At 48.3% G+C, this 26,106-nt stretch overlaps 1 protein-coding gene across 1 annotated transcript in view; it reads right to left on the reverse strand.

Annotated features, from left to right (window-relative positions):
* Window positions 1-1,278: 1,278 nt before the first annotated feature.
* Window positions 1,279-26,106, reverse strand: part of LRP8 (LDL receptor related protein 8) — a 1,071,653-nt gene continuing 1,046,825 nt past the window's right edge. Inside the window, exon 19 of the mRNA XM_086952473.1 lies at window positions 1,279-6,490. Coding sequence (XP_086808599.1) covers window positions 6,452-6,490 — 39 coding nt within the window. The 3' untranslated portion in view covers window positions 1,279-6,451. The remainder of the gene's footprint in view (window positions 6,491-26,106) is intronic.

The raw sequence follows: 26,106 nt of genomic DNA on the forward strand, positions 1-26,106 counted from the left end.
ATAAAACAAATAAAACCACGTAATTTGCGCTTGTCGCATCGCCGAGTCAATAATGCGCGAGTGCAAGGTAAGTGGATTTATTTATTTTATTTTCCATATCAGTCATATGTCAACTTCACCCCTGCGCCGCTTACCTGGCCACCGCTCTTACCTATACCGGCCGCGCCTGGCACCAAGACACATTTTGGTAATCAAGTGCTTTATAAACCGATTAACATCTCACATCTTACTTAGCAAATCAAAGGTTCCTCTTTATCATTTTGCTTTGCATCTCAGTCACACCTGTCTTTGACGTGTGCAACACCGCCTGCAGGGGTCACACTTTTAATGTTTGTGTTACATCAACAGATTGGAAAGATTCAGGATGCAAAACCTTGCCTGTTGTATGTTCAGTGGTTTCTAATTAAACCATTTTACCCCATTTAGTTTCAGATCTTTACATATTATTGAGCTATATTCATTCGTTTTCTGCATTATGGCCACTGAAACACCATGCTAGCGTACTTTGGTTTTTCCAATACAAAGTATAGTGCTGCTTGTGCCGAAGAGAAGAATATTTGGGTAAACTGAAAGTGTAGCAAGCACACAAAAGGAATGGGGTTTCCTGGCCTTCAACAACTTCATGCTTACTCTTCAGTGCCCCACATTAAGCAGGAATAATGTTCATTAAACACCCACAAGTGCCACCAACAAGGCCGGCCTTTCAACAGACAGTGACCCGGGCGAAAGTAAATTTGGTACTCCTTGTCAACATTGTGCACAGTAGTTTGAGAGATGTCTTAAGATCCTGGGTCAAGGGGCATGGGGTGTGGATTAGTGGGGAGCTGCTTCATTCACTTGACACTGCGTGACTCTCTAAATATCACTGTCTCACACTGGAATTCATTTTTTCAGCTTTATTATGTCAGACATTCCTGTACACATCATTAGGATAGCAGGGTGGATCACGCAAGAAGAATTTCAGTGCTTAATTTGAGCCAGTGGTTTTCAGTGCTCGGCACCCCAACAAAATTGTCAACACTGACACTTATGAAAGTCTGCCACATGGTGGCGCTGTTTGTTCAATTTATATATGAGTACATCAGCAGTTGTTTATTAATACAATTTACATTAGAAATGACTTCTACCTGCATTCATAGCTTTCGGGGCCTTGAATATTCCGATTCGTCACACTTGTAGAAGTGTGATGGTTTGTAGTTGTGTTGGTACTGTCATTAATAGCGATGTCAGGAGCAATGGTTGGTGCAAGCTGCAGCAGCCTCCTGACACTTATTATTATTTTGTTTACACAAATTAAGCACTGGTACAAATGCCCCTACACCATTGGCATCCGAGCCAGGATACCCTGTACACAGCTCCATACTATTAAATTCGTGACACCATCAGACTTTTGGATTGCAAAACATTTTGCCTTTTTTAGTTTTTTTTAAACATTTCCGTAAGTAATGGGTAGTCTCCAAGCATATGCACCTTAGTGGTATCACATCGTTAAAACAAACAAAAAAATGTCTCTGTCAGTACCTGCTAGCCAGAAAATCCCTTTTGAAAAACAGTCAGCACGACGTTGCGTTTGGATTCCTCTCCCAGTCGCAAGGAAGGCCTGGTGACAATCTCTTTAAATAGATAGCATTTTATGGTGAAAAGGCTCGTGCATTTAATTATGCAAATGCATTCTTGATAGACCAATAAAATGGTTCATTTCAATGCTAGGACCCATTTGACAATGTCATACTAAAATTCCCAAACTTTCAATACACTGGCATTGGATCCACTTTTATTGAGCGCCCCTCATTAAGCAGATTCATTAAAAATGCACTTTGTGAAAAGATAAGATGCCGTACAATGAATTTCAAAATTCTTTATGCCCTATAAAAGTTATAAGGCACCATCATAAAAATCTAATGTGATAAGCTCTTGAAAAAGAATTGCCCTCCGTAGCCGGAAGTGAATGTATTATTATTGTTTGGTGTCTCTGGTACCACTGGGAATGCCTTGGATGTATGATTCCAGACCACTGCCAATGGGCTGAGTAATGCTCGATGAGTGACCACTCAGGGCACAGAACCGAGAAAACAGTGGGTGCAGCTTTCTCATTTAGAAGGACTTCATATTAGGTAGTCCGCGCATAAATTAATACTAGCCACCCAACTACAATGTATAACAGATGTGATAGGCTGGGGGGGGGGTGTAGAAGGTTGTATGTCAGAATATCAAGCACAAAAACACTTTGCAACCAAAACATAGCGAAGGTAAGCATGTATAAGTATGTACAGATATACTATTTCACCTCCACATCTGGTACCTTGAAGACATGTATGAATTGTTTTTGCAGAATTGTGATATATATCCAAAGGAAATGTTTTATACTTTAATAAAACATTGAGGACTCGTGAGTAATTACACAACCATAACAAAAAAAATAGTTACTGGATGATGGAAAACATCTGTTTACCTTACATGATTAAAATACCACCACCACAACAGGTTTTCAGGGCAAGAGAGTAAAAGGCTTTTCCTAGTAATGACAACAACACGGGAGGTGCCCATTCACACCTCTCTCCGCCTTGCTGGGCTATCTGGCTCCATGTAATGCATCATGCTCTCCGCTGCTGAGTCAGCAAACTCCTTAGGGAGTCTGCCTTCCAAACCAGAAAGTACCTAGGAGATAGATCAAAGGTCATGCAAACAGAGGAAAGGCTGATTGCCACTTTTGTCTACCTCAGTTGAGGAGTGTAAAGATGTTGCCACTAGTTAGGCAACTGGTTTAGACCCCAAAGAAGTTATACCATGTGGATTAGGTTTGTAGGAATTGTTCTTCAGGATTTGCCAGAATCCATGTTAAACCCTAGGTTAATACCCCTGCTTTGTCAGTGAGTGATATTTTCATGAAAAGCTAAAATACTTCAGCATTTACAAAATTCCTGTAGTGGGATGAAAATTAATCCGCAGGGCCTATCCACAAAAGATTATATCCACAAAAGGTTTGAATATCTCAGAGGGGAAGTGCTGATGTTGCAAGTGCCATCTCTGCAAAAGCTGTCCAGTCAAGATCGGAAAAGTGCAGGTTGAGGTTCGGAAGTGCTAGTTAGACAAAGGACTCTAGCGTCAGCCAGCGAGGACATACAAGTCTTACAACACTTATAAAAGAAGAGCAACATCGGATAACTTCAGGCATAGAATTGGCCACAAACACACACCAGCTCCGCACTGGATCTATTTGAATTCAAGCTCTTCTGTCCACTTAGGGCTCCCGCTCAGCAGATATGACCTCGTAGAAGCCTCTTCGGATCCAGAATCCAGTTTTGTCTCATTGGAATGAGCTTTTCTTCACAAGGTGCTCTTGATCCCAACCTCAGAACGCACCAATTTGCCTCCTGGCCAGAGAGAAGGGTAGAGCACACCTCGCCGGCCATGTGGCCCTGCCACTTGCTTGAACTTGAACATAGCATAGACTGTAAAGTTATAGGCATATATCACTGTAGTTTTTATGGAATACACTAATTTCCCTAAACAAAAAATGTGTTCATTATGTTGCCTTAATGTCTGTGATACAAGAGAATGCCTTCCTGTTAAATATCCCCAGAGTGAGGAAACCTGTACTGGTGGATGTCAGTATACGCAATGGCACCGGCCATGTGGAATTAGTTGCTTTTAAGCCTTCGATGGATCTCACGCACAGTAATCTTTAGGAGAAAACAAAAATGAAACATTTATCTTCCCAAACTAGTTCAATAGCTAGTAAACTCTCAGATTTCTTATTGTTTTATCCCACAATGAGTTCAATATCTTGTAAAAAGATATGCTGTCTGCCTCAACAGTTTAGCTCTGGAAAGTCTTATTGGCATGAAGGGCGTACGTCATTTTAACTATGTGCACTCACAAGTTGGCCTAACTTGGGTCCTCAGTCCTGTTAGGAATCGAACAAGAAGATTTTTCAAGGATTTGTACCATTTCCCAATGACTTTCATTGAACACCTTTTTCCTATAGTACCCTTTGGGAATGGCCCTCTTTTGTAAATAACCTTTGAGCCTTTACCCATTCCTAATAAACATTAAGGCATTTTGTGATTATATGTAATTATAGTCTTGTTACACCCTTAAGGTTCTTTGTTTCTTTAACTGTGAATGATGTTTGAAGAGATTTAACAGCATCACCCCTTGCATTTGCATCCAGCCAAGATTTCAAGAGTGATCAAAGTGTACTATTAAGGGAGAGACTGTTTTTTTCCTTGTGAGCCTCCCTGGTCAGGTGGCTTGGGGCGCAAGTCACAGCTCTTATCAGGACTGTGGTGTCTCTCCCACAACTTGCCAGGGGAATTCCATGCTCTCTTTTAGCTCTAACAAACTTCTATCAAGCACCGAACATACAAACACAAGGATTGGGAGAGGGAATAAAGAAAACAAAGTTTATAAAAGCAGATCATAACACCTTCCACATTAATTCAGTTATCTGACAAATGCAGGGCACCAGCATTGAATTCTACAGTAATCCAGAAAACCCGTAACAAACAAATGAATAAATATTGGGGTTAAATACAGTTGATAAGAGTGTGGGATTGTGTGACAAGATGTGAATATATATATCAGGTCCAGAGCGCGACAACTTCATCCTCAATTTCTTGATTACAGTTATCCTGATGACCCATGCTTACGCTGACCTGTTAGTATTTATACAATGCTATGTGTACCAATATTTTTTGCAATGTATACTCTTGTTCAGAGCTTAAGAGTTAGTCTACCTAAAAGTTCTCTACCAGCAAAGAACATTCTTGTACGACATCACACATTTTAAGATTAACAACACTGGTATGGTAGTTCTCTTTGTTCAATGAGGTCACATTTAGAGGGTTAGAGATCTTTTACAAGACAAGCCCTTTAATTGGTCTCCAAGTTTTACTCTCTGTTTAATTTGTTCTTGCTTGCTTCTTCAATATCCAATATGGAATTACACAATTACTCCTTTGCTATGTTCTGCAACAAAACACTGTTGTCCATGGATTCTCTTTAGACAACAGTAGTTAGGACATACTTTTTGACAGGAAAAAGCTAGACAAAGTCATACAATGAGTAAGTCTTTCCAGGTGCGTGCCGATTTAGCTCTTGGAACAAGGTAATCATTCATTCACTTCAACATGGGTCACACAAATGTTACACGTTCATAAATAATCTTCTACATGTATCGTGTGTCTATAAACTAAATCTAAATAAAAGGTAAGTGCATGAGCAAAGCAATGCATTGTTGAAAAAGAGTTATCCATAAAACGCGATTTCCCAGTGTACACCATATTTTGATCAGAAAAAATAGATTATCTCTAACTATCTACAGTAACAAGTATATAAACTAACAGTAGTTCGTGTAACAACTTAAACGACTTCAGTGCTACAACTGTTCGAGCATGGGCTGCCTGAGTTAAACTTTGCCAGGTGGGTATGCAACCTTTTTTTTTTAAATCAATTTCACAAGAGAATTAAAACTGTTCTTCTCTCTGTACACGTGATTATGTCAAAAGATGGTCCTTGAACTTTGCACAGTTTAATTGACCAGAATCGCACTTTTAAGAATAATTTTAGAAACCCTTCTCAGTCTTGTATTCATTTGAATATAACTAAAGTTTATGAAACCCCCAACACGTTTTGTGAATGCTGTCTGGCTATTCTAACTCTCCAAAAACACTAGCAACTGTTTTTCGATATCGCCTTTTACAAATTCAGTCACTTTTTTAATTGTGAGATAACAATGAAAATATTGAATAGCCCACACAAGGCCATGCTGATAATATCGAATTACAATTTTCGTTTAACAGTCCCTTGCAAGAATTTAAATCCTTCTATAGTCACTCTTCACACCAAAGTCTAGGATTCAAAGCCATATTTCCCACCAGGTGTATCTTAAGGTATCGGACACTATTGTCAGACAAAAACTAGCGCTGCTCAATTATTTTCAAAATATAGACAGAAATCATCTATGCACGGAGCCAAACATACCAAAAAATAAATACTCTCACCCCTGTGATGTATGTACAGAACATAGCTTCTGTTCAGAAATAGGTTAATAAATATTCTAAAAAATTCATTAATTGATTTTTTTTTTTACTTATGTTGCTGGATAGTCACAAAGTATGTTCAATATATTTACAAAATCTTCTATAAATATAATATTTAAAATGCGGTCTAGAGGTTGTCAACACAGCTGTTATGTACATCATGTTAGTTGCCCATCAGTAGCGTCTCAGTGACTACTTGCGTGTAGTGCAACAGGTAAAAAAAAGTTGTATAAAAGATTATACATAGAAACTCTCACATCCTTTGGATGTTTTCGGTCCATATTTGACTTTGTTGATATCCGTCTGCAACACGAGTAATAAAAAAATAATTGGGCTCTACAAGTGAAGAGAGTGTGTGCAATGCATATTATTCCAGGGTCCTTGGTCCCTTAGCAGCTTCTTCATCCTCAGGGTAACCCGTCGTCTTCTAGGCTCAATGCCACGCGCTGAAACAAGGAAACAGAACAATCAATATTTCATAAACAAAGCAAGGAATCTCATATTAAACACATACCTGCAGCTTAAAGAATTCAGAAAGATGCTAAGTTGAGAGTATAGAGTAGTGGAAACCTCTTAAGTGGCAGAAAGACTGAAAAACCTCTACACAGTAAAGTAGGGTCTTGTTCTAAGGATACCTGCAAGCAACAATGAACCACTGTTGGTCTTAGTTTTGGTCAGCAGACTAAGTAGTACAATAGATTTGTGAGGCAGTCTGAATGGTGTGGGGACAACACAGATTCAGTGTGCATTTAACAAGAAGGCTAAGGGTGGTGAAGAAATTCTTCATGGTGATGGACAATAGTGTCAAAGGGTGGAATAAAGAAGTGAAGTCCAGAATGGATGGTGGGTTTGGGGACAAATATAAAGAAAAGAACAAGTTAATCACAACTTTAGCATAAACTATCGTTCCGGGCAGTGTTTTTTTATGTCAATCATTTCTTTCTGTATCCGTAAGAAAGTAAGATGGGCAAATTAAGGGATTAGGTCTGCCTTCTCAATAAACTCTAACCTTTTTGTATTTTCTGTAGTGGGAGTTTGAGCCCCTGGCGCTCTGATCTGTTTATGCCCTTCTCTGATTTCATGGGCTTCTCTTTGATCAGTTAAATAACCTCTCATGTGCATAGCACTCTGGCAACAACAAAAATTAGGCACACCATAAGTCGCTAATTATCGCCATGTGACTAGTGCACTTTAGATGCTAGCTTTGTTACATTTTTAAAATGAAATTGAGAGAAATGTGTTCATTTATACCCGGCTTCATGTTTTTCTATGACTTGGTTGGCTCTTGTGAAATGTAAGGGCAAGTAGGATTCTTGTAAGCATCAGCATCAGGTGTTCTCTACACTTAAAGTATAAATTTAAATCTTCCAGGTGGTAGTAATTACTGTGATGACATTTGAAAAGTATTTATAACTTTTAATGCCAATAACAACCACAATATATATCGGGCTGGCTATTGTTCCTAAATATGCGTTTTATAGAATGTTGTAAGAAATGTGGTTACTTGTTGAGGGGTGTGAAACCCTTACTCAAAAAGCAACCACAATCTTTGTCAGGGTGAGGCAAAAGCAAACCCCAAATTAACCTGCGCTCACCCCTCCGGTAGCTTGGCACAGAGCAGTCAGCTTAACTCAGAGGCAAGGAGGGAAGTATTTATGCAGCACTTCAAACAATAGTTGAGTGAAAACACAACACAAGAAAAACCCAACACCTATTTAGAAAAACCAAGCAACACTTAATGAATAAATCAAGACCCAAACAACAATAATCCAATCCTTGTTCCTCCCTAGCCGGCCTGAATTGGTCTTCAGTCCACTAGTATCTGACCACACGGAAGGTGGTCCAACAGATTCCCAATACCCGGAGCCGGCTGGCCTGAGTCACCATGGTAATTCTCCGTTTTTGTACAATAGGGCTATTTTGAATAGCTTTTTAATCCATTTTTTATGTAGAATGTACTTAGTTTTTTTCTCAATTTATTGAATTGTCTTGCCCCACTACATCCCTTGTTGTCCTGATGAAGACCCCGTCTAAGGGATCAAGTCAACCTCCCATGTAGGGGTCGAAACGTCGACGGCTCTACCAGTATTGTCATCCGGCACTATCCATGACTATTTAGTATTTATGATTGTGACCGTCGAATGACTTCTGCAATGTTACTGTAATTGTACTTTTGGCTAGAATAAGTTGAAGCCTTTCTTAATGAATAGTGAATGTTTTGTTGAGTATGACATTAAGGTCTCTCTTTTGAACTACCCTACCCTTTCCATTTCACACCTTACACTTCCCTCCTTTTCCTGTGCTCGGGGCATTATTATGATTGTGTATAATGTCTGATTTATTGACTAGCACATTGTGATTAAAGAACAGTGTTTGCTCTATTAAATGTGATGAATTCTTTTATTAGAAAATGTTTTGAATAATTAATTGTGTACGTTTGTGATACGTCTTTCTCTGGGACCCATACATATGTACTACCTAGCACCCAGGTCCCAGCGACTTCCTGGGTAAAACCCCCCCTTGGTAATGTTGCAAACGTTTGAGCCGATGCTTCACAATGGCGCTCCCCGTGTGCTGTTGATGCTTTAGTGTGATGGGTCGGATGACGGAACTTCAGGTTGATTTTTTTGTAAAACATTTTTATTGGCATTTTTCCGTTATAACATACATCGTATCTTTCATGGTCGATGAGTTTGACATTCAATTGATCCCGCATGGCGACTGTTTACCATACCACCTCAGCATAGGGGCTGAAGACTATTATGCCTTATTGTTCAGTTCAGTAATTGGCAATGTCCCTCACGAGTCTATGTCCATATGCAGGGTACCCACACAGATGTTACTTTCCAGGTCACGCTAGGGACGTGTGACGTAGTGTCTCCCAATACGCAAGCTCGTGGGGGATTTGGAATTTCTGCCTTATGTAAACTGTAAATATACTAGGGGTAATAAAAAACAAAAACTGGGATGCACTGTGTCATATGCTGGATTTACACACATGGGAATGCCTGAGAGCTGCACTATTGTGGGATATCTTGATGGACTTGCGCCGAGTCGGACTGGAGGAGGGGGAGAGGCAACGCTAGAGCCTTCTGCGTGGGAATGTGGCGGTGAGTCGATGACTCATTTGGACAGACACATCTGGTGTTTGGGCCCGTTGCATTCCCCCTGGAGCACTCCCCGGGGTTATAGAGGGCCTGGGGAACTACCTCCCGTCGTGTCCGCTACTGCCACCGTTTCATGCGTAAAGGAGTGAAGTGGCATGGCCCATGGCATGGAAATTGGATGTTTGCAAATTCCTTGGGCTTCCTCCCCGCGCAGTATGCCTTCTTCTGCTGCACCCGATTTCTTGACTGCACCCACCCATGCCGCCAGGGGGGCCGTCAGGTGCCTTCCATTGCATTGGTATGCATTGTTTGGCCAGGAGGAGTGCTAGGGAGGCAAAGCGCATTTCGACTTTCATGTGCTTACGCCGCCTACTGATACCAAGGGCGCTAGCTTCCCATGTGTAGAGATCCCGGAGGCCAGTGACTGTTCCAAGAGTAGTATGGACGGTGCACCAATAGCTGTGGAGGGATGGGCAGTCCCACAGCATGTGGAAAAAGGAGGCAGCAGGCTCCTGACATCTTGGGCATTCGAAGGTGCCATCGGGGAAGTACTTCTGGAGCTTTGCAGGAGTGAGATATGCCCGATGTAGGATATGTAATTGTATGTTTTTGAAGCAGTAGTTGCGGGAGACCTTCTTGGTGTACGCTAGTGCTTTGACCCATTCCCTATTATGTAAAGGCCTGCAAAAGTCGTCTTCCCATTGTTTCCTAAGGGATGCAAGTGAGGGTTGCTGAAGGGAATGTATAGCTTTGTATATCCAAGTAACTAGGTGCCTCCCTGGGCCGATCTGCAGGATTGCATGAAGGACCGGGTGTTCAGGGGCTCGTCCTCGAAGTGTGCCAATGTTTACGACAGTCATTTAGTAGCTGCCTATGCAGCAAGAATTGTCCCCTTGGAAGCTCAAAGTCAGTCATGAGTGCCTCAAATGTCTGCAGTTATCCATCAAAATAGAGGGCTCCAACTTCTGTAGGGCGTGCTCCGTCCATATGTGCAGCATTCTCTCCGTGTAGTGTGCGTGACCTTTGGGTAGCAATACCAATGGCAGGAGGGGGGAATACGGGGGCGGCGCACGATTCATTTTGTAGATGCGTGCGAGACAGGCGCGCGCGGTCATCAACTGGAGCAGCCTGGTCGGGGGTGCAACTCCCGTTAGGAGAATGCGGTGGATGGCGGGAGTCTGCACTTACCCAGCTGCCGTGGTCAGTTTCCTTGCGCCCGACCCGCCGTCCAGCGGGACAACCATTGTAATTGGGCGGCCAGGAAGTAAGCATCAAAGGATGGCGCAGCCAGCCCTCCTTGGTCAATAGGCAACTGCAACTTTGCCAGGGCGATGCGCCTGCGGCCAGAGCCCAAGATAAGGGTCCCTAGCAAGGTATCCAGCTCGCTGAAGAACGATTGAGGGGGAACCACCGGGAGGTTAGAAAAGAGTTATAGGAGTCTTGGGACTAGGACCATTTTGGCCATCGCCATCTTACCTGTGACTGTGAGTGAAAGACCTTTCCAGAAGTGTGTGGACGACCTAATGCCCGCCATCAGCCTTCGATAGTTGCCCTCGTAGATGTCCTGTGGATGTGTGATACAGTCGGACTCCCAGGTACCGTACTGCCTGAGGACTCCACGAAAGGTTAACATTACCCAACCGCAGCTGGCATTGAGGCATTGCCTGTACCAGGGGATAAACTGTGGACTTGGCCCTGTTAACGCATAGTCCAGCCACTTCCTCAAAGTCCTGCAAGATACGTGTGAGGTCTGCTGCAATATCTCGAACGTATATGAGGACATCGTCAGTGTATAATGACACTGTATGTACGGAATTGGCAATAGGAATTCCCCACTCCTCCCCCTCGGCCCGAAGACAGGCTGCTAAGGGCTCCATCGCCATGGCGAAAAGGAGGTGGGATAGCGGACAGCCCTGACGGGTGCCACAGTGGACCGAAAAGGAGGCGGAGATAAGGGGGCCTATTCTGACTCTGGATGTGGGCGCAGTGTATATGAGCCTAGTGTTTGCCTGAAGGTGAGGACCTATCTCCACATGCTGCAAGACCCAAAATAAATATACCCATGAAAGAGAATCTAAGGCTTTTTCCAGATCCAGTACCAGACACGCTGCAACGAGGAAAATTATCACGGATCTGGTCCTGCACGTGGAACAGCCGCTGGATATTGGAGGAAGTATTCCTGCCCGGCACAAAGCCATTCTGATCCGGATGGACCAGTAGTGAAAGGATGGTGGCCTACCTATCCGCCAGAACCTTCCCGTAGATTTTATAGTCCGCGAGCAAGAGGGTTATAGGCCGATAAGAACACAACTGCTGGGGATGCCTATCCGGCTTAAGGAGAGACACTATGACCGATTCACACATGAATGGAGGCAGGGCGCCTCCATCTAAGGCTGCTTGGAATTGGCCCTCCAGCTGAGGGACCAACTGGGATGCAAAGTTATAGTAAAATTCCAACGGACGGAACTTCATGTTGATGGGCTGTGCAAGTGACAAGGTTTCAGTGCCAATGGGCCCATTTGCAGTCGTGAAGAGCCCAAAAACTTCAATTCAGCTTCTCTGAGGCAACACCAAGGGTCTAGGACCTGGGAGGGTACCACTTGGGTACCAGGGTCTTGCTACAGCTGGATCTAGATGCTAGTTCAGGTAGGTGGGAGCCTGTTATGTCCCTGTGGCTCTGAACAGGAGGCCAGCAGACTAGCCCATGGAGTCATTCTGTGAGTCATGGGTTCAGGTGCAGGTCTAAATCCCTTGGACTCTGGCAGTAGGGTAGCTATTCAGTAAGGCAATAGTCCTGCAAGGCAGTAGCCAAGCAAAGTAGCAAACCAGGAGAGTTGCAGTTCTTTCTGCACCATAGCAGTCCTTGCTCCAGAATAACTAGAGGCGGTATGCAGCCCTTTGTGTGGGGGCAGGACACAGCCTATTAAAATGTAAGCAAGGAGGCTGTGCCCAGCTTCGCCGTCCCATCCTGCATGTGATGGCCCATTCAGGCACACCTAAGCTCTCTATTATGGGTGGCTGTCTAGGAGGAATACACAAAGCCCAACTTCCAAATTCACCTATTTCTGTGACCCAGTGACTGGCTGCAGGCAGTTAATGGATAAACCAGGAAAGAGCCAACTTTCTAAAAGTGGCGGCTTCAAAACTATAATTTAAAATCTGACTCCACGATAAGAGAAGGTTTTTCATTGCAATTCCAAAGACCCCAGATATGAACTGGTTACCTGTCCCATTTGGAAGTTACACCTTATTGAATGTAATAAGGTAACCCCAATGTTATTTTATGGGAGAAGCAGGCCTTGCAGTAGTGAAAACAGGATTTAAATGTTTTTCACTGCCAGTACATGTAAACTTAAAATTACATGTCCTACCTTTTTAAATACACTGTACAAGAACACTCTGGGCTGTCCAGGGCCCACCCCGGGGTAACTTATCTATACTACTATTATAAAGAGAGAACTTGCACCTTTTGGCAAGGTAAACTCGAAAAGTACACCACCAATCCGAACAACAAAGACATCATTGAAAACCGCAGGGCAAGCAGAAAGACATAGGCTATTTAAAAAAAATATATACATTGTTTTAAAAATGTTTAAATAAATAAAAGTAGTCCCTTGCAACTAGCGCCGGCCGCGACGTCTGCGTCATGACATCGGGAGCGCGGGGAGGAGCGGCGTGGAAGCAACAGGAAGAGCGGCGCTGGAGAATGCAGGAGGAGCGAGGCTGCCTACAACGCAGTAGGAGCAAGCTGGAGCTCAGGCAGCGCGTGATGCAGTCTCGCAGGAAGAAGGAAAGGTAAGTTCTTCATCACCCCCCCCCCCCCCCCCCCCCTGTGGTATCCTGCTTTGGATGCCATGTGAGAAATCATTGGTAACGAAGGTGCAGGCGAAATCAAAGTTTAACATTCCTCCAGTAGGTGGCAGTAAGTATCCAATCATGCTGGTAGCAATGTTCCAAATCATAATTCACTGACTCAGTTGACGGTACTGCTTTTCTGAAATGTGTGACGCAAGGCAGTAAAACGGCCAGACAAAACATTCGCAGCACAGATGAACAGCAGGGCACACAGGCGGAACCTCGCACATTTCAAATGTAGGTGACAGTACCTGGAACACATCACAAGTGTGCAAGCGGGGAGGGAGTTGTACACACAGATATGAGAAAGTAACTGCCACACTTCACTTGTGTACAAACAGGAACGATGGAACAAAACCAGGCAGCATCAGTCTCTGCGTTCATGAACTGTCACATCCTGGTTGTCAGGTATTTCAAATAGGGACATGGTCTGAGCCGCTCTGCTGGTGGGTGAAGGACGACAAGGCTGAAAGATAACACACTCCACTCGGGGCAATGTAGGAGCGTTAGGGGGTCGGGGCGGGCGGGGGCCAAGGCGGGCGGTTGGCCCTAAAGCCTCATTACCCCCAGGCAACGCTGGGGCGGGCTGCTAGTATGTAATAAAAAGGAAGGTTTAGGCCGGGCAAAAGGTTTATTAACCAGGTCGAAATGGCAGTTTAAAACAGCACACACAGACTGCAATGGCAGACCTGAGACATGTTTAAAGGAATACTTAAGTGTGTGGCACAATCAGTGCTGCAAGCAGGCTCGCATGTAGCATCTAATTTATAGACCCTGGGTACAGGTGGAGACACTTTACTAGGGATTTACACATAAATTAAATATGCCACTGTGGGTGTAAGCTAATTCTGTCATGTTTAGAGGAGAGAGCAAATGCATTGTAGCACTGGTTAGCAGTAGTAAAGTGCACAAAGTCTTAAGGCCAGCACAAACGAATACAGCAAACACTTGGAGGGTAAAGATCAAAAGTTAGGGGGTGACACTGCAGAGAGGGCCAGGCCCAACAGTGGTTATTATTTGTTACCTAAAAATCAATCCGCCATCATAAAATATACAAATAGCTGTCTGTGGGTGTTGTGTTTTTTTCAGAATGGGAAGAAGTAATTACATGCAGAAAAGCCTCCATGACAAAGTTTTAGTGTTCTTGACACATTCAAATATGCTTGGGAAAGTGATTTAACACTGATCAGACAAGTGGGCAACCTTTTGTCCTCACTGGGAGCAGGACAGCCTGTTGGGTCCTACTCCAGTACGAGCACACCTACCTCTCCTCTGCCTGTAATGCACTAAGACAACATGGTGAGAGACTCAAGGGGAAGTGCAACTCTTTCTCACAAGCTGACTCTTTAGCCATCTTAGAATTACAGGACATTGAACACAATATCAGTGGCCAGCAAGATTTCATTGAAGTCACATTGTTGTAAAAGTGGGAGCAGGTTAGAGACAGCGCTACATGGTTGCACTATAGGCTTACAAATTCTACCAATGAGACCCCAGCTTTCCCAAAATGATGCTTTGTTAGGCTCACGGACTCCTGCCACAATCCTGAATTATTTCCTGATTCTTGAAATAAAGTTAGGGAGTCTATAATCAGAATGCCAGAATCATGTACGAAGAAAGCCAGACTACATAAATCAGGAAGAACCAGCGCCTCAGCTCACCACTACAACCAGTGGGGTTCTCTACCTTTTGCTCAGCTCCGCATGCCTGCTGCATGCCTGCTGCGGGAGACCCAAGTGCCTTGAGGTTTGTTTAACTTGATACAAGATGGCAGTGGTTTATCTGTGGGAACCTGGCTTGGTAATTTACTGCTAGCCTGAAACACCAGAAGTACGGCTGTGTTCAGGCATTACTAAGCCAACTTCAGGCTGGCATAAAAGGCTCAATGAGGCTAGGATCCTCCTTTAGGAGCTACAAAGTGCCTAGAATATGTGTCATCATCCTGAAGTGGAAGACAGCAGCATCCCAGAGTTTAGGATAGGCAACTAAAACAAGTTTCTTTCCATCTACAGACATTGGAGATAATACTCTCAGGGCCCTGAAACTACCTTTTGAATAATCTTGGTATGCTGAGGCTTTCCTAGTGAGACTTCATATAAAATGCGTTTTGTGCTGAGTTTGCTTCTCCTATCCATTTAAATTGGTTAGATAGAGATTAGGGACTTCATATCCTAAAGAGACTGTTTAATGTTTATCGACAAAGAGTGTACAGAGTTCCCCACATGGGGTAAAGTTTGATCGGCTGTCCCGCGAGTTTGCCGCTGTGGGATGGGTAGGTGATTAGAAGCCTAGAGCCAGGAGACAATAAGGTGACTACCACATAACTCTGGCCCCACTAGGACAGTCGGTGGGATCTCCTGATCAGGGATTACATGGCGGGAATCTACGTAGGAATTGATCCCACGACACCTTGCAGGTCGTATACTCGATTCCTTCTAATAGGGGAATTCGTAGCAAGTTTATGAGCACTTAGGTCCTGATGAATTGCCCGAGAGGCATGAAACATGTCGACCAGACCACACTATTATTGAGGGTTGAATGAGGCCAGATCTCCCTAGCTGTTGCGCCTCAGTACCCCTCAATTCACCATTTTAATAAGGCAGTGAGCCATATTATTAAAGTTGTCTTAATGGACTTTACTGACCTCTTTTAACTTCACTCACGCTCACTACTGCACCTTGTCTTTGGCCCCTCACACACACGCACCCATTGGCTAAGGAATAAAAGAACTCCGCTAAAGTGTAGCACTTCGTGCTACCCGACAGGCATTGCATCGCCAGCCTGCCGCAGGAGGCCAATGATGACACGATACGATCATCGGGTGGGATGGCAACAGCCGTCCAACCTTTGAATTGTGTGAGGCATCCTTAATTCCGTAAAGGGGTTACCACATCCCTGTCACGTACGCTCCTAGAGAGAGAGGTGTCCCTTTGCTTACTTTACCCCATGTGGGGAACTCTGTACACTCTTTGTTGATTTCCAAGTTGTAGGACACGTACATTGGACCCCGATAAATATTGTCCACTTTCTGTTCCCTTTCTTTGTTATAATGTTTAATGTTTATGCCATACATGCTTAAAGTTTAAACCATTCTCAGGTGTGTAAAATAAGAGATTATTAGCCTTCTAAAGACTATTGTCCCGATTCTCTTGTCATTTTTCAGAGACCTTCTTGTTTCCTCGTTTCCCCCTAATGCTCCCTGAGAGAGTGTTGAGGATGGCCTACCACCAAGAGGGGGACAGAAGGATGCTTTAAGGAGTCTTTCGTTTATCTGTGTGGAGTCCCTAAGGCAAGGATAATGAGAGAGCATAGCCGTAACATATACACTGATTATGTTCACCACTCGCCTGCCTCATCTTGCCAAGGGAATGTCTAAGAGACAGAACTTATTCCTCAGCTTTAAATACTTTCATGCATTTATGTGAAGGCTTTCTCTCACTACCCTCCCCCCTCAAACTTGGTTTCTCCCCACATAAGCCCATCTCTCCTTCTCCTTTCTGCTTGAGCCTAAAGTTAATCCTAGAGATGCAAATGAGATTCTTGTGACTGCTACTGGGACAGTTTGAGTGTGCTGTCGAAGTGAACAAATCATTTGGACTAAAGTAACGTATGGTTCTCCTTGGTGAGTAGTTTGATCTGCCTTTAAAAATTCTACGAAGCAAATCCAAAGGGGATGATGGACGGAGTGTTGAACATTGCAAGCACTCACCCCCAGTCAACAGATCTGGGTTTAATCCATCATCATTCTTTAGCTCACTCAGACATGGCCGTATGCAAATCAGTCTGACCCTGTGCCTCAAGTGAACAGTCCAGCCCGAGATGCCAAGCCATGTCTTCATTGGACCGGAAACAAGCAGCCTGGGACCGGTTTCTGGCTAATCAGCCGTCATCAGCCAGGCTAGCTTGAATTCAGTGGCAAAGTAAGCAAGAGACCCACGTCTGGGCATACCCTGCCAACTTAGGGCGAACAAAGCAAAACCAAAGGGGATGATGGACGGAGTGTTGAACATTGCAAGCACTCACCCCCAGTCAACAGATCTGGGTTTAATCCATCATCATTCTTTAGCTCACTCCACCACCCCAGTTTAGACATGGCCATATGCAATTCTACATCCGTAAGGTTCCAGAAATGATACCACCACATTATGTATGCAGAGCGCTATAAAAAGGTTGATCAGAATATGCAAAATGTTGGTGAGCAGATATATTAAGAAAAACTATACACTATGTGGGGGCTCCAGAGCTGGAATGAGAGAGACCTGTGTTAATAAGAAGCATAAGTATCAGTTTAGGGAAATGCAGACCTGCCAACTTATAAATATATTTCACTGTGCGAGGTGGGGGAGCGGCTCGAGGCAAGAAGTACTTAAGAGGCACCCTGTCCCCACCAATCCTCATTTATTTCATGGGTGCAGGATCTTTCGGAGAACCACTTTTCATGGTCGTCAGAACTATGAAAACTTCCTCCACAGTGACAGGACCAAGAGAAACCAACTCTGCTGATCGTACCCTTGGCTGGGGGCTTAAGCTACCACCAGAGGAGACGTCCTCTGATAGCCGGGGGAGGGATGCAAGGATGTTATCAATTTTAGTTTTAAAAAAGGAGGCCAGTTCTGAGCATTTCTCACGTGGGTCCTCGTGAATGACCTGAGGTTCGGGAGTTTTCAGGAGTTCTTTAATGACCCTAAACGATTCTTTCGAGGAGTTGGCCGCCGAGCCTATTCTCTCCTCAAAGAATCCAGATTTTGCTACCCGAATAGCAGATTTGTAGGTACTAAGAGCCGCCCGATATTCTCTCCGGCTTGTTTCGCTCCAATCTTTCCTCCAGGTCCGCTCCAGCCTCTTGCAGCCCTTCCTCAATGTCCTCAGCTCAGATGTATACCAGGGCGCCGATCCCACTCTCTTCCCCCTGGTAAGTTGTTTCTTTTTGGGGAGGAGAGCATCCAGCGAGTTGGTAAGCCAGATGTTTAAGTTCTCATTTGCAACTAGCGGATTAGGCCCAAGGGGAGGCCGAGACGCCTCCAGATGTGCCGCCCATGTGTCCACTGGGAGCCTAGACCAGGCTCTTTCCACGGTGTGTACCCTAGGGGCCGGCGCAGCTGGGATGCCAAACTGCCACAGTGCAGGCACCATAAAGTGGTCTGTCCACGGCAGAGCCAGCGCTGGGAGTGATTTAAGATCGTCCGAATTAGAAAATATAGGGTCCAACAAGTGGCCTTTCCCATGAGTGGCACCCGAATTAGCCAGGTTGATCCCAAAAGCTTTGAGATCGCCTAGCAGATCTACTCCCAAGGAGTTGGAAGGGTCGTCGAGGTGGATTTTAAAGTCACCTAAAGCAACAAAATTGCCCGTTGAGGAGGCAAGAAGTGCAGTAGTTTCTAGGAAAGAGTTGAAGAAATTTCCCAGGGTTCCGGGTGGGCGATAAATCAGCAGTCCTGCCATGGACGCAGTAGGTGACAGGAGAAGAGAGAACTGGCAGCTCTCACAATCGCTCACCCCTCCATCCTGAACCTTGCAAACTAGCGAGTCCCTATAGAGGATGGCAATTCCTCCGCCCCTCCCCACAGGCCTGTCCAGATGGGATATGAGAAAACCTGGAGGGAGTGCTCTGACCATATCGGGGCCCGAGCTGGAGGAAATCCAGGTCTCGGTTAGAAATAGCACATCCAGCTCGTGGTCCAGAACGAGGGAGTTGATTTCAGTAGCATGGCTAGGTAGGGACCGACAGTTCAGTAACGCCATGGAGAGCACTGATTTAACAGAGGCCGAAACCTGGCCCACAATGCAAGCCCTGCAAGGTAGGAACGGAGGCGTTCCCTCCTGTGCGAATTTGCATGTGGTAGAATGCAACGTCCGCCAGGACATGAGTTCCTCCCTCCTATACCTGACGCGAATGCGAGATGGATCTGAAGGGTCGGGCATAAGGACCAGCCCTGAGCCCGTCTGGGCCCGGACGGGCACAGACGGGCTGAACTCTTGCGTAACTCCGGCGTCAATACGGCGTCCCCGCTGCGCGTCAACATGGCTGGCTGTATGCTCGCGAGGCGAGTAGAAACAGGACTAGCGCGGTGGAAGACACTCACCCAGTATGGCCGCCACGTGCAAGGGGCAGAGGGACCCGCCAAATGCGGTGAAATACACAATTAAATTGCGGGTAAGATGACAGCCGTGGGGGTGTGCGGGCCAAGCTGAATTAAAAACAGGGGCTAAGTGCAAAAACAAAATAGAAGTAAAGTTGACCAAAACGGGAGGTTTAAAAACAGAGTACTGCCAAATACAAGCGCTACAGGTAAGCGCTACCGCTGGAATAGAGCGCGCTGCTGGAATTTGCCTGGCTGTATGCTCGCGAGGCGAGTAGAAACAGGACTAGCGCGGTGGAAGACACTCACCCAGTATGGCCGCCACGTGCAAAGGGCCGAGGGACCCGCCAAATGCGGTGAAATACACAATTAAATTGCGGGTAAGATGACAGCCGTGGGGGCGTGTGGGCCAAGCTGAATTAAAAACAGGGGCTAAGTGCAAAAACAAAATAGAAGTAAAGTTGACCAAAACGGGAGGTTTAAAAACAGAGTACTGCCAAATACAAGCGCTACAGGTAAGCGCTACTGCTGGAATAGAGCGCGCTGCTGGAATTTGCCTGGCTATATGCTCGCGAGGCGAGTAGAAACAGGACTAGCGCGGTGGAAGACACTCACCCAGTATGGCCGCCACGTGCAAGGGGCCGAGGGACCCGCCAAAAGCGGTGAAATACACAATTAAATTGCGGGTAAGATGACAGCCGTGGGGGTGTGCGGGCCAAGCTGAATTAAAAACAGGGGCTAAGTGCAAAAACAAATAGAAGTAAAGTTGACCAAAACGGGAGGTTTAAAAACAGAGTACTGCCAAATACAAGCGCTACAGGTAAGCGCTACCGCTGGAATAGAGCGCGCTGCTGGAATTTGCCTGGCTATATGCTCGCGAGGCGAGTAGAAACAGGACTAGCGCGGTGGAAGACACTCACCCAGTATGGCCGCCACGTGCAAGGGGCAGAGGGACCCGCCAAATGCGGTGAAATACACAATTAAATTGTGGGTAAGATGACAGCCGTGGGGGTGTGCGGGCCAAGCTGAATTAAAAACAGGGGCTAAGTGCAAAAACAAAATGGAAGTAAAGTTGACCAAAACGGGAGGTTTAAAAACAGAGTACTGCCAAATACAAGCGCTACAGGTAAGCGCTACCGCTGGAATAGCTAGTAATGAAAGAGTGTGATCAATTTCACACCCTGCGTTACAGGAAACAAGACCCTGAATTTACCAAGCCACACTGGTTTTGGTGAAGTAAGCACCAAAATCCACGTTATTCCCAATAAAGACTATGGTGTTGGATTGTATCGAGTGCAATACTCATTGCATCCAGCAAGGGGCACTCGTAATCAGGGCCTTCCTTAGGAGATAAAAAAAAAGGTGAGGAGAGGTGTGTTGCAGCGGCAAGGGCAGCTGACTTTGGAGCACAAGGTTCACGGTTCGATCCCCGATCCCCGGCTCCGACAGCAGCTCAGCACCATGTGACTCTGGGCAATAGATCACTTAATTTCCACAAGGGCACCCAGCGCCTTGAGACCCGTAAGGGTGAGTAGTTTGCGCTTTACAAATACCGATTTATTTATTTATTTAACTCAACCGCCGAGGCTGCAGCTGTGTGTCTTTGCCTGGCCTCGTTAGCCATGTGGCTAAACAGCACCTCACTGTAAGTTAGCAGAGGTCACAATAAAACTGACGCCTTGGAAAGCTCTGAAGTTAGCGCGGGGCACGATGGGAAACCTCCACCGTTGACTTCTTTCCCTATTTTTGCTTCATCTTTTAAGTAACATCAATCCGAAGAAAACAATTTGTAATATTTGGCTTGCTACAAATGAACTATGAATTTATAAACACCAGAATCCAGCCTTAGCACCACGGAGATCATACCCCGAGTAAAGTTTCCGCAGTCCCAAGGAAGGGATCTCACTGAGATTCTGTTTCCCACTGTTAGACGGGACCTGGAGGGTCGGCCGAGGACAAGGGGAGAGGCCTCCGGGGAGAGCCGTCTCCTAGCGATCGTACAGACAAGTAACTTCCCCCCCACAGATGGACACCACACAAAGATAAGGTTTAACGCTTTTTATATGTAGTTCTTGAAGTAAGGTAAGACGGTACAGTGAGATCAGGATACGAGGATCCTCTCAATTCTAGTCTCTGGCAGGGAAAGGGGGTAGCGGGACAGTCTTGTTACCAATCTGGCATGGAGGTGGACTGATGATAGCTCACAATCCTCGAGCTCGGCGTTCTGGAAGGTCGGGCCGCGGCAGCGCCAACAGGTCCCGAGGAGGTCGTAGATAGCAACGGGCCGCGGCAGCGCCAGCAGATCCCGACGAAGATGGTGGTTGCAAGGGGGCCGCGGCAGCGCCAGCAGGTCCCGACGAGGACGTAGGTTGCAAAGGGCCGCGGCAGCGCCAGCAGGTCCCGACGAGGACGTAGGTTGCAAAGGGCCGCGGCAGCGCCAGCAGGTCCCGACGAGGACGTAGGTTGCAGAAGGCCGCGGCAGCGCCAGCAGGCAGGACGACAGTTCACAAGGCAGGGCTGCGGCAGCACCAGCAGTCCGTCAAGGATGAGTTCTTCACGGTGTCTCTCGACTCCAGGATACAACTGCCTTCCTGCTCTGGAGCTGCCCCAGTTATAGGTCTGGCGCCCTTTGATGTCCGGACCCTCGCGCTTGGAGGTCGGGAGGTCCGGGATGAGGGAGTCCAGACACCCAGCAGGGGGGTGGAGCCAGCGCCCGGGGAGGCTGGGGGCGATCGGCACCTGGCAGGGGAGAGCCATCGACACTCCTCTCTCCCATTGACCTGCCAAGTGGTCCGTTCACCTCCTGGGTGGATGGTGGTGCCGGGATGTCGGGGCCTGGCCAGGCCCAGGGTTGGGGTCGAGCTGAGGCCACGCGGCCTCGTGGTGCAGTGTCCAAGATGGCGGCTGGGCCCGGGCAATGGTGCTGACGGTGGCCCGGGCCAGTGACACAGAGATGTTCGAGGGCAGGCGTCCCGTAGGGGACAGGTTGCGGGTTGCTTTTGTGGGTAGCACATGGAGAGCCGGTGTCCGGGCTCCGTCATGCGGGGAGGGAGCGAGCCCTTCCTGGGGCCTGTCCAACATGCGTCCCCCCCAGCTGAAGGCGGGGAGAGTCACCCATCCTCTTGGGGACTCTCCTCGTCGAGGCAGAAAAAGCGTGACAGGCCATCCGCGTTGGCGTGGTCTTGGCCCGGGCGATGTTCCACAGTGAAGTCCATCCCCTGCAGGGAGATGGACCATCGCAACAGTTTGGGATTCTCCCCCCGCATCTGCATTAACCATTGCAGGGGGCGATGATCTGTTTGTACCCGAAAGTGGGTACCGAAGAGGTAGGGACGGAGCTTCTTGAGGGCCCACACTACTGCAAAGGCCTCCCGCTCGATGGTACTCCAGCGCTGTTCTCGGGCCAGCAGGCGTCGGCTGATGAAGGCCACTGGTTGGTCGACTCCCTCGGGGTTCAGTTGGGAGAGGACGGCCCCAATGCCATGGTCTGAGGCATCAGTCTGGACGATGAACTCACGGCTGTAGTCGGGGGCCTGGAGCACAGGGGCGGTGCACATGGCGGCCTTCAGCTTCTCGAAGGCCGCTTGACAGTCCGGGGTCCAGTTGACTATTTTTGGGTGTTTCTTGGATGTGAGTTCCGTGAGGGGCCCCACAAGGCTGCCATAGTCCTTCACGAACCGCCGGTAATATCCGGTGAGCCCCAAGAAGGCTCGTACCTCGGTTTGGGTGACGGGGGGCTGCCAGGACTGGATGGCAGCGATCTTGAGCTGGAGAGGGGCCACCAGACCGCTCCCCACTTGGTGCCCGAGGTAGGTCACGGACCCCTGGCCAATTTGGCACTTGCTGGCCTTGATTGTGAGGCCGGCTCGTTGAAGGGCCTGCAGGACCTCTCGGAGGTGGCGGAGGTGGTCTGCCCAGTGGCGGCTGTATACCGCGATATCGTCCAGGTAGGCGGCGCTGAATTCTTCGAGGACCGCCAATACCTGGTTCACCAGTCGTTGAAAAGTGGCTGGAGCGTTTTTCATGCTGAATGGCATCACGGTGAACTGGTAGTGTCCATCCGGGGTGGAGAAGGCGGATCGTTCTTGGGCCCTAGGGGTGAGGCCGATCTGCCAGTAGCCCGCTGTCAGGTCGAAGATGCTCAGGTAGCGGGCAGCCCCCATGCGGTCAACCAGTTCATCTGCTCGGGGGATGGGATGAGCGTCGGTTCGGGTGACAGCGTTCAGACCCCGATAGTCGACGCAGAATCGGAGCTCGGGGGTGGTGCCCGGGGCAGCCGCTTTGGGGACCAGCACGACTGGGCTGGCCCAGGGGCTGTCTGAGGGCTCGATGACTCCGAGTGTGAGCATTTTGGCGACTTCTTCTTGGATGCAGGCGCGCACCCGATCTGGTACTCGGTACGCCCGGTGTCGGATAGGGGGACTGTCCCCGGTGTCCACGTCGTGAAGGCACCAGGGGGTGACCCCGGGGGTGAGGGAAAACAGGTTTGCAAACTGCAGCAGGAGGGCCCGACAGTCTTGGTGCTGCTCCGAGGTGAGGGCATCGGAGAGTCGGACCCCGTCCACTGAACCATCTTTTTCACGGGTCCTCAGCAGGTCAGGGAGGGGCTCGGAGTCTTCTTCCGCCCCACTGTCGGTAGCCATCAGTAGGCTAAGCTCCGAGCGCACGAAGTGTGGTTTGAGTCTGTTGGCGTGGAGGACCCGGAGGGGGTTCCGGGGGGATTCCATGTCGATGAGATAGGTGACAGGGCCCTTGCGTTCGATCACCTTGAAGGGTCCTGACCATTTATCTTGCAAGGCACAAGGCTCGGTGGGGGACATCACCCACACCTGCTGACCAGGTTCGAACTCGATGGAGGAGGCATGTTGATCGTACCATTTCTTCATGTCCTCCTGACTGGCCTCAAGGTTGGCTTTAGCGATCTCCCTGAATCGCCTGGTCTGATTGCGGAGGGTCAGGAGGTACTTATAGACGTCTGGAGGGGTTTTCAGGGGGGCCATTTCCCATTCTTCTTTCACTAGGCTGAGGGGCCCTCGGACAGGGTGTCCGTACAGGAGCTCGAAGGGGCTGAAGCCGAGGGATTTCTGGGGGACTTCTCGGTAGGCGAAGAGGAGGCACGGGAGTAGCACGTCCCACTGGCGGCGTAGGGGTTCCTCTAGCCCCATGATCATCCCCTTGAGAGTGCGGTTGAACCGCTCGACCAGTCCGTTTCCTTGCGGGTGATAGAGGGTTGTGAATCTGTAGGTGACTCCGCACTGCTGCCAGAGGGATTTCATATATTTGGAAATAAAGTTTGTGCCCCTGTCGCTGACGACCTCCCGGGGGAAGCCCACTCGAGAGAAGATCCCCATCAAGGCTCGGCCTACCACTGGTGCTGTCACAGTTCGAAGGGGAACGGCCTCGGGATAGCGGGTGGCGTGGTCCACCAGGACCAGGATGAATCGGTGCCCTTGTGCTGTTTGGGGGTCCAGGGGCCCCACAATGTCTATTCCCACCCTTTCGAACGGGGTGGTGACGACGGGGAATGGTTGCAGGGGTGCCTTGAGTTTTCGGCCGCTCTTTCCGCTGGCCTGGCAGGTGGGGCAGGCCCGGCCGTGGTTGGAGACGTCATTTCGCATCTTTGGCCAGTAAAAGTGGGTTACCAGGCAGTTGTAGGTTTTGTCTTGCCCCAGGTGCCCAGCCAGGGGGACATCATGTGCCAAGTTCAAAAGGAAGTCTCTGAAGCGGAGGGGCACCACCAGCACCCGACTGCCCCCCAATTCCGCTATTCTTTGCTCGCTGTACAATAGGTCATTGTCCCAATAGATCCAGTGGGCCCCTGCGGTGTCTCCCGCGCTCTGGGCGAGTGCTTGCTGCCGGAGTCCCTCGAGGGAGGGACAGGTCTTTTGCTCCTGCCGGAATTGTTCCTGGGTGGGCCCCCCCTCTTGACGCCACTGAGCCAGGTCTGGAAGGTCTTGGGGCTGAGCGGGCCCTTCTTGGGTTTCTTCTGGGGGGTCAGTCTGGGCGGTGTCTTCCTCTGGGGCGATCGGGGGAGGAGGTGCTGGCCATTCGGGTTCTTCGGGTCTGGGGATGGTGCGGGCGGCCATGGACCGGGTTGTTACGCACGCCCAGTCCGGGAGGCCCAACATCCCCAGGTGCTCTCTTCTTTCAACGGCCGCCCACGGGGAACTCTCGAGATCGTTCCCCAGGAGGCAGTCCACGGGGGCATCATCGCGGACAGTCACTTTTAGTATGCTGGACACTCCTCCCCATTCGAAGGGGACGCAGGCCATCCGACACAGGCTCTCAGAATTGTCGGCCGATCGGACGGGGCAAAGAACGTTTGGCAGGATTTGTTCTGGGGTCACCAGGTGACAGCGGACAGCCGTCACACTGGCCCCCGTGTCACGCAGGGCTTCAGCCTTGCGCCCATTTATGTTCACCCACTGGCTGTATTTTCTGGTGTTGGCGGGTAGGGGGACCCGCAGGATCATGTCTCTTCCCCCTAGGCAAGCTAGGACCATGGCGGCAGGTTCCCACTCGGGCTGCTCCTGTTCGTACTCTTCATGTTCTTCGGAGATTTGCTCATCACCTAGGGCGGCGGCAGCGACCTGGCGGGGCCCGGGAGTCTGGTTCATTGGGCAGTTTGGGTCGCTGGCATAGTGGCCGATTCGCTGGCACCGGTGGCAAGTAACGTTGGCTCGGAACCCTGGGCGCATCGGGGGGTTTCCCCGACCGGCCGGGGGCGGGGTGGTGTTGGCGGGAGCGGCCGGGACGGCCTCTCTGCCCCGGCCCTGGCCTCCTCCTCCTCCTCGGGGACGATGGTGACCTTGGTTGGTTCTGTTCTGCTTGTTTGGCCCACTCCGGGCCACTCGGGTGCTTTCCCATCGGTCAGCCTCAGCGGCGAGCTGCCGAGGTTCAGTCAATTTACTGTCGAGGAGGTGCTGCCTGAGCTCGACAAAGCAGTTGTTGGAGAGGTGCTCCCACACAATGAGGTTGAAGAGTTGCTCGTAAGTGGTTACGTGGCTCCCTTTTATCCAT

Source organism: Lissotriton vulgaris, chromosome 1_1 (assembly GCF_964263255.1).
Source record: "Lissotriton vulgaris chromosome 1_1, aLisVul1.2, whole genome shotgun sequence".
Taxonomy (NCBI): domain Eukaryota; kingdom Metazoa; phylum Chordata; class Amphibia; order Caudata; family Salamandridae; genus Lissotriton; species Lissotriton vulgaris.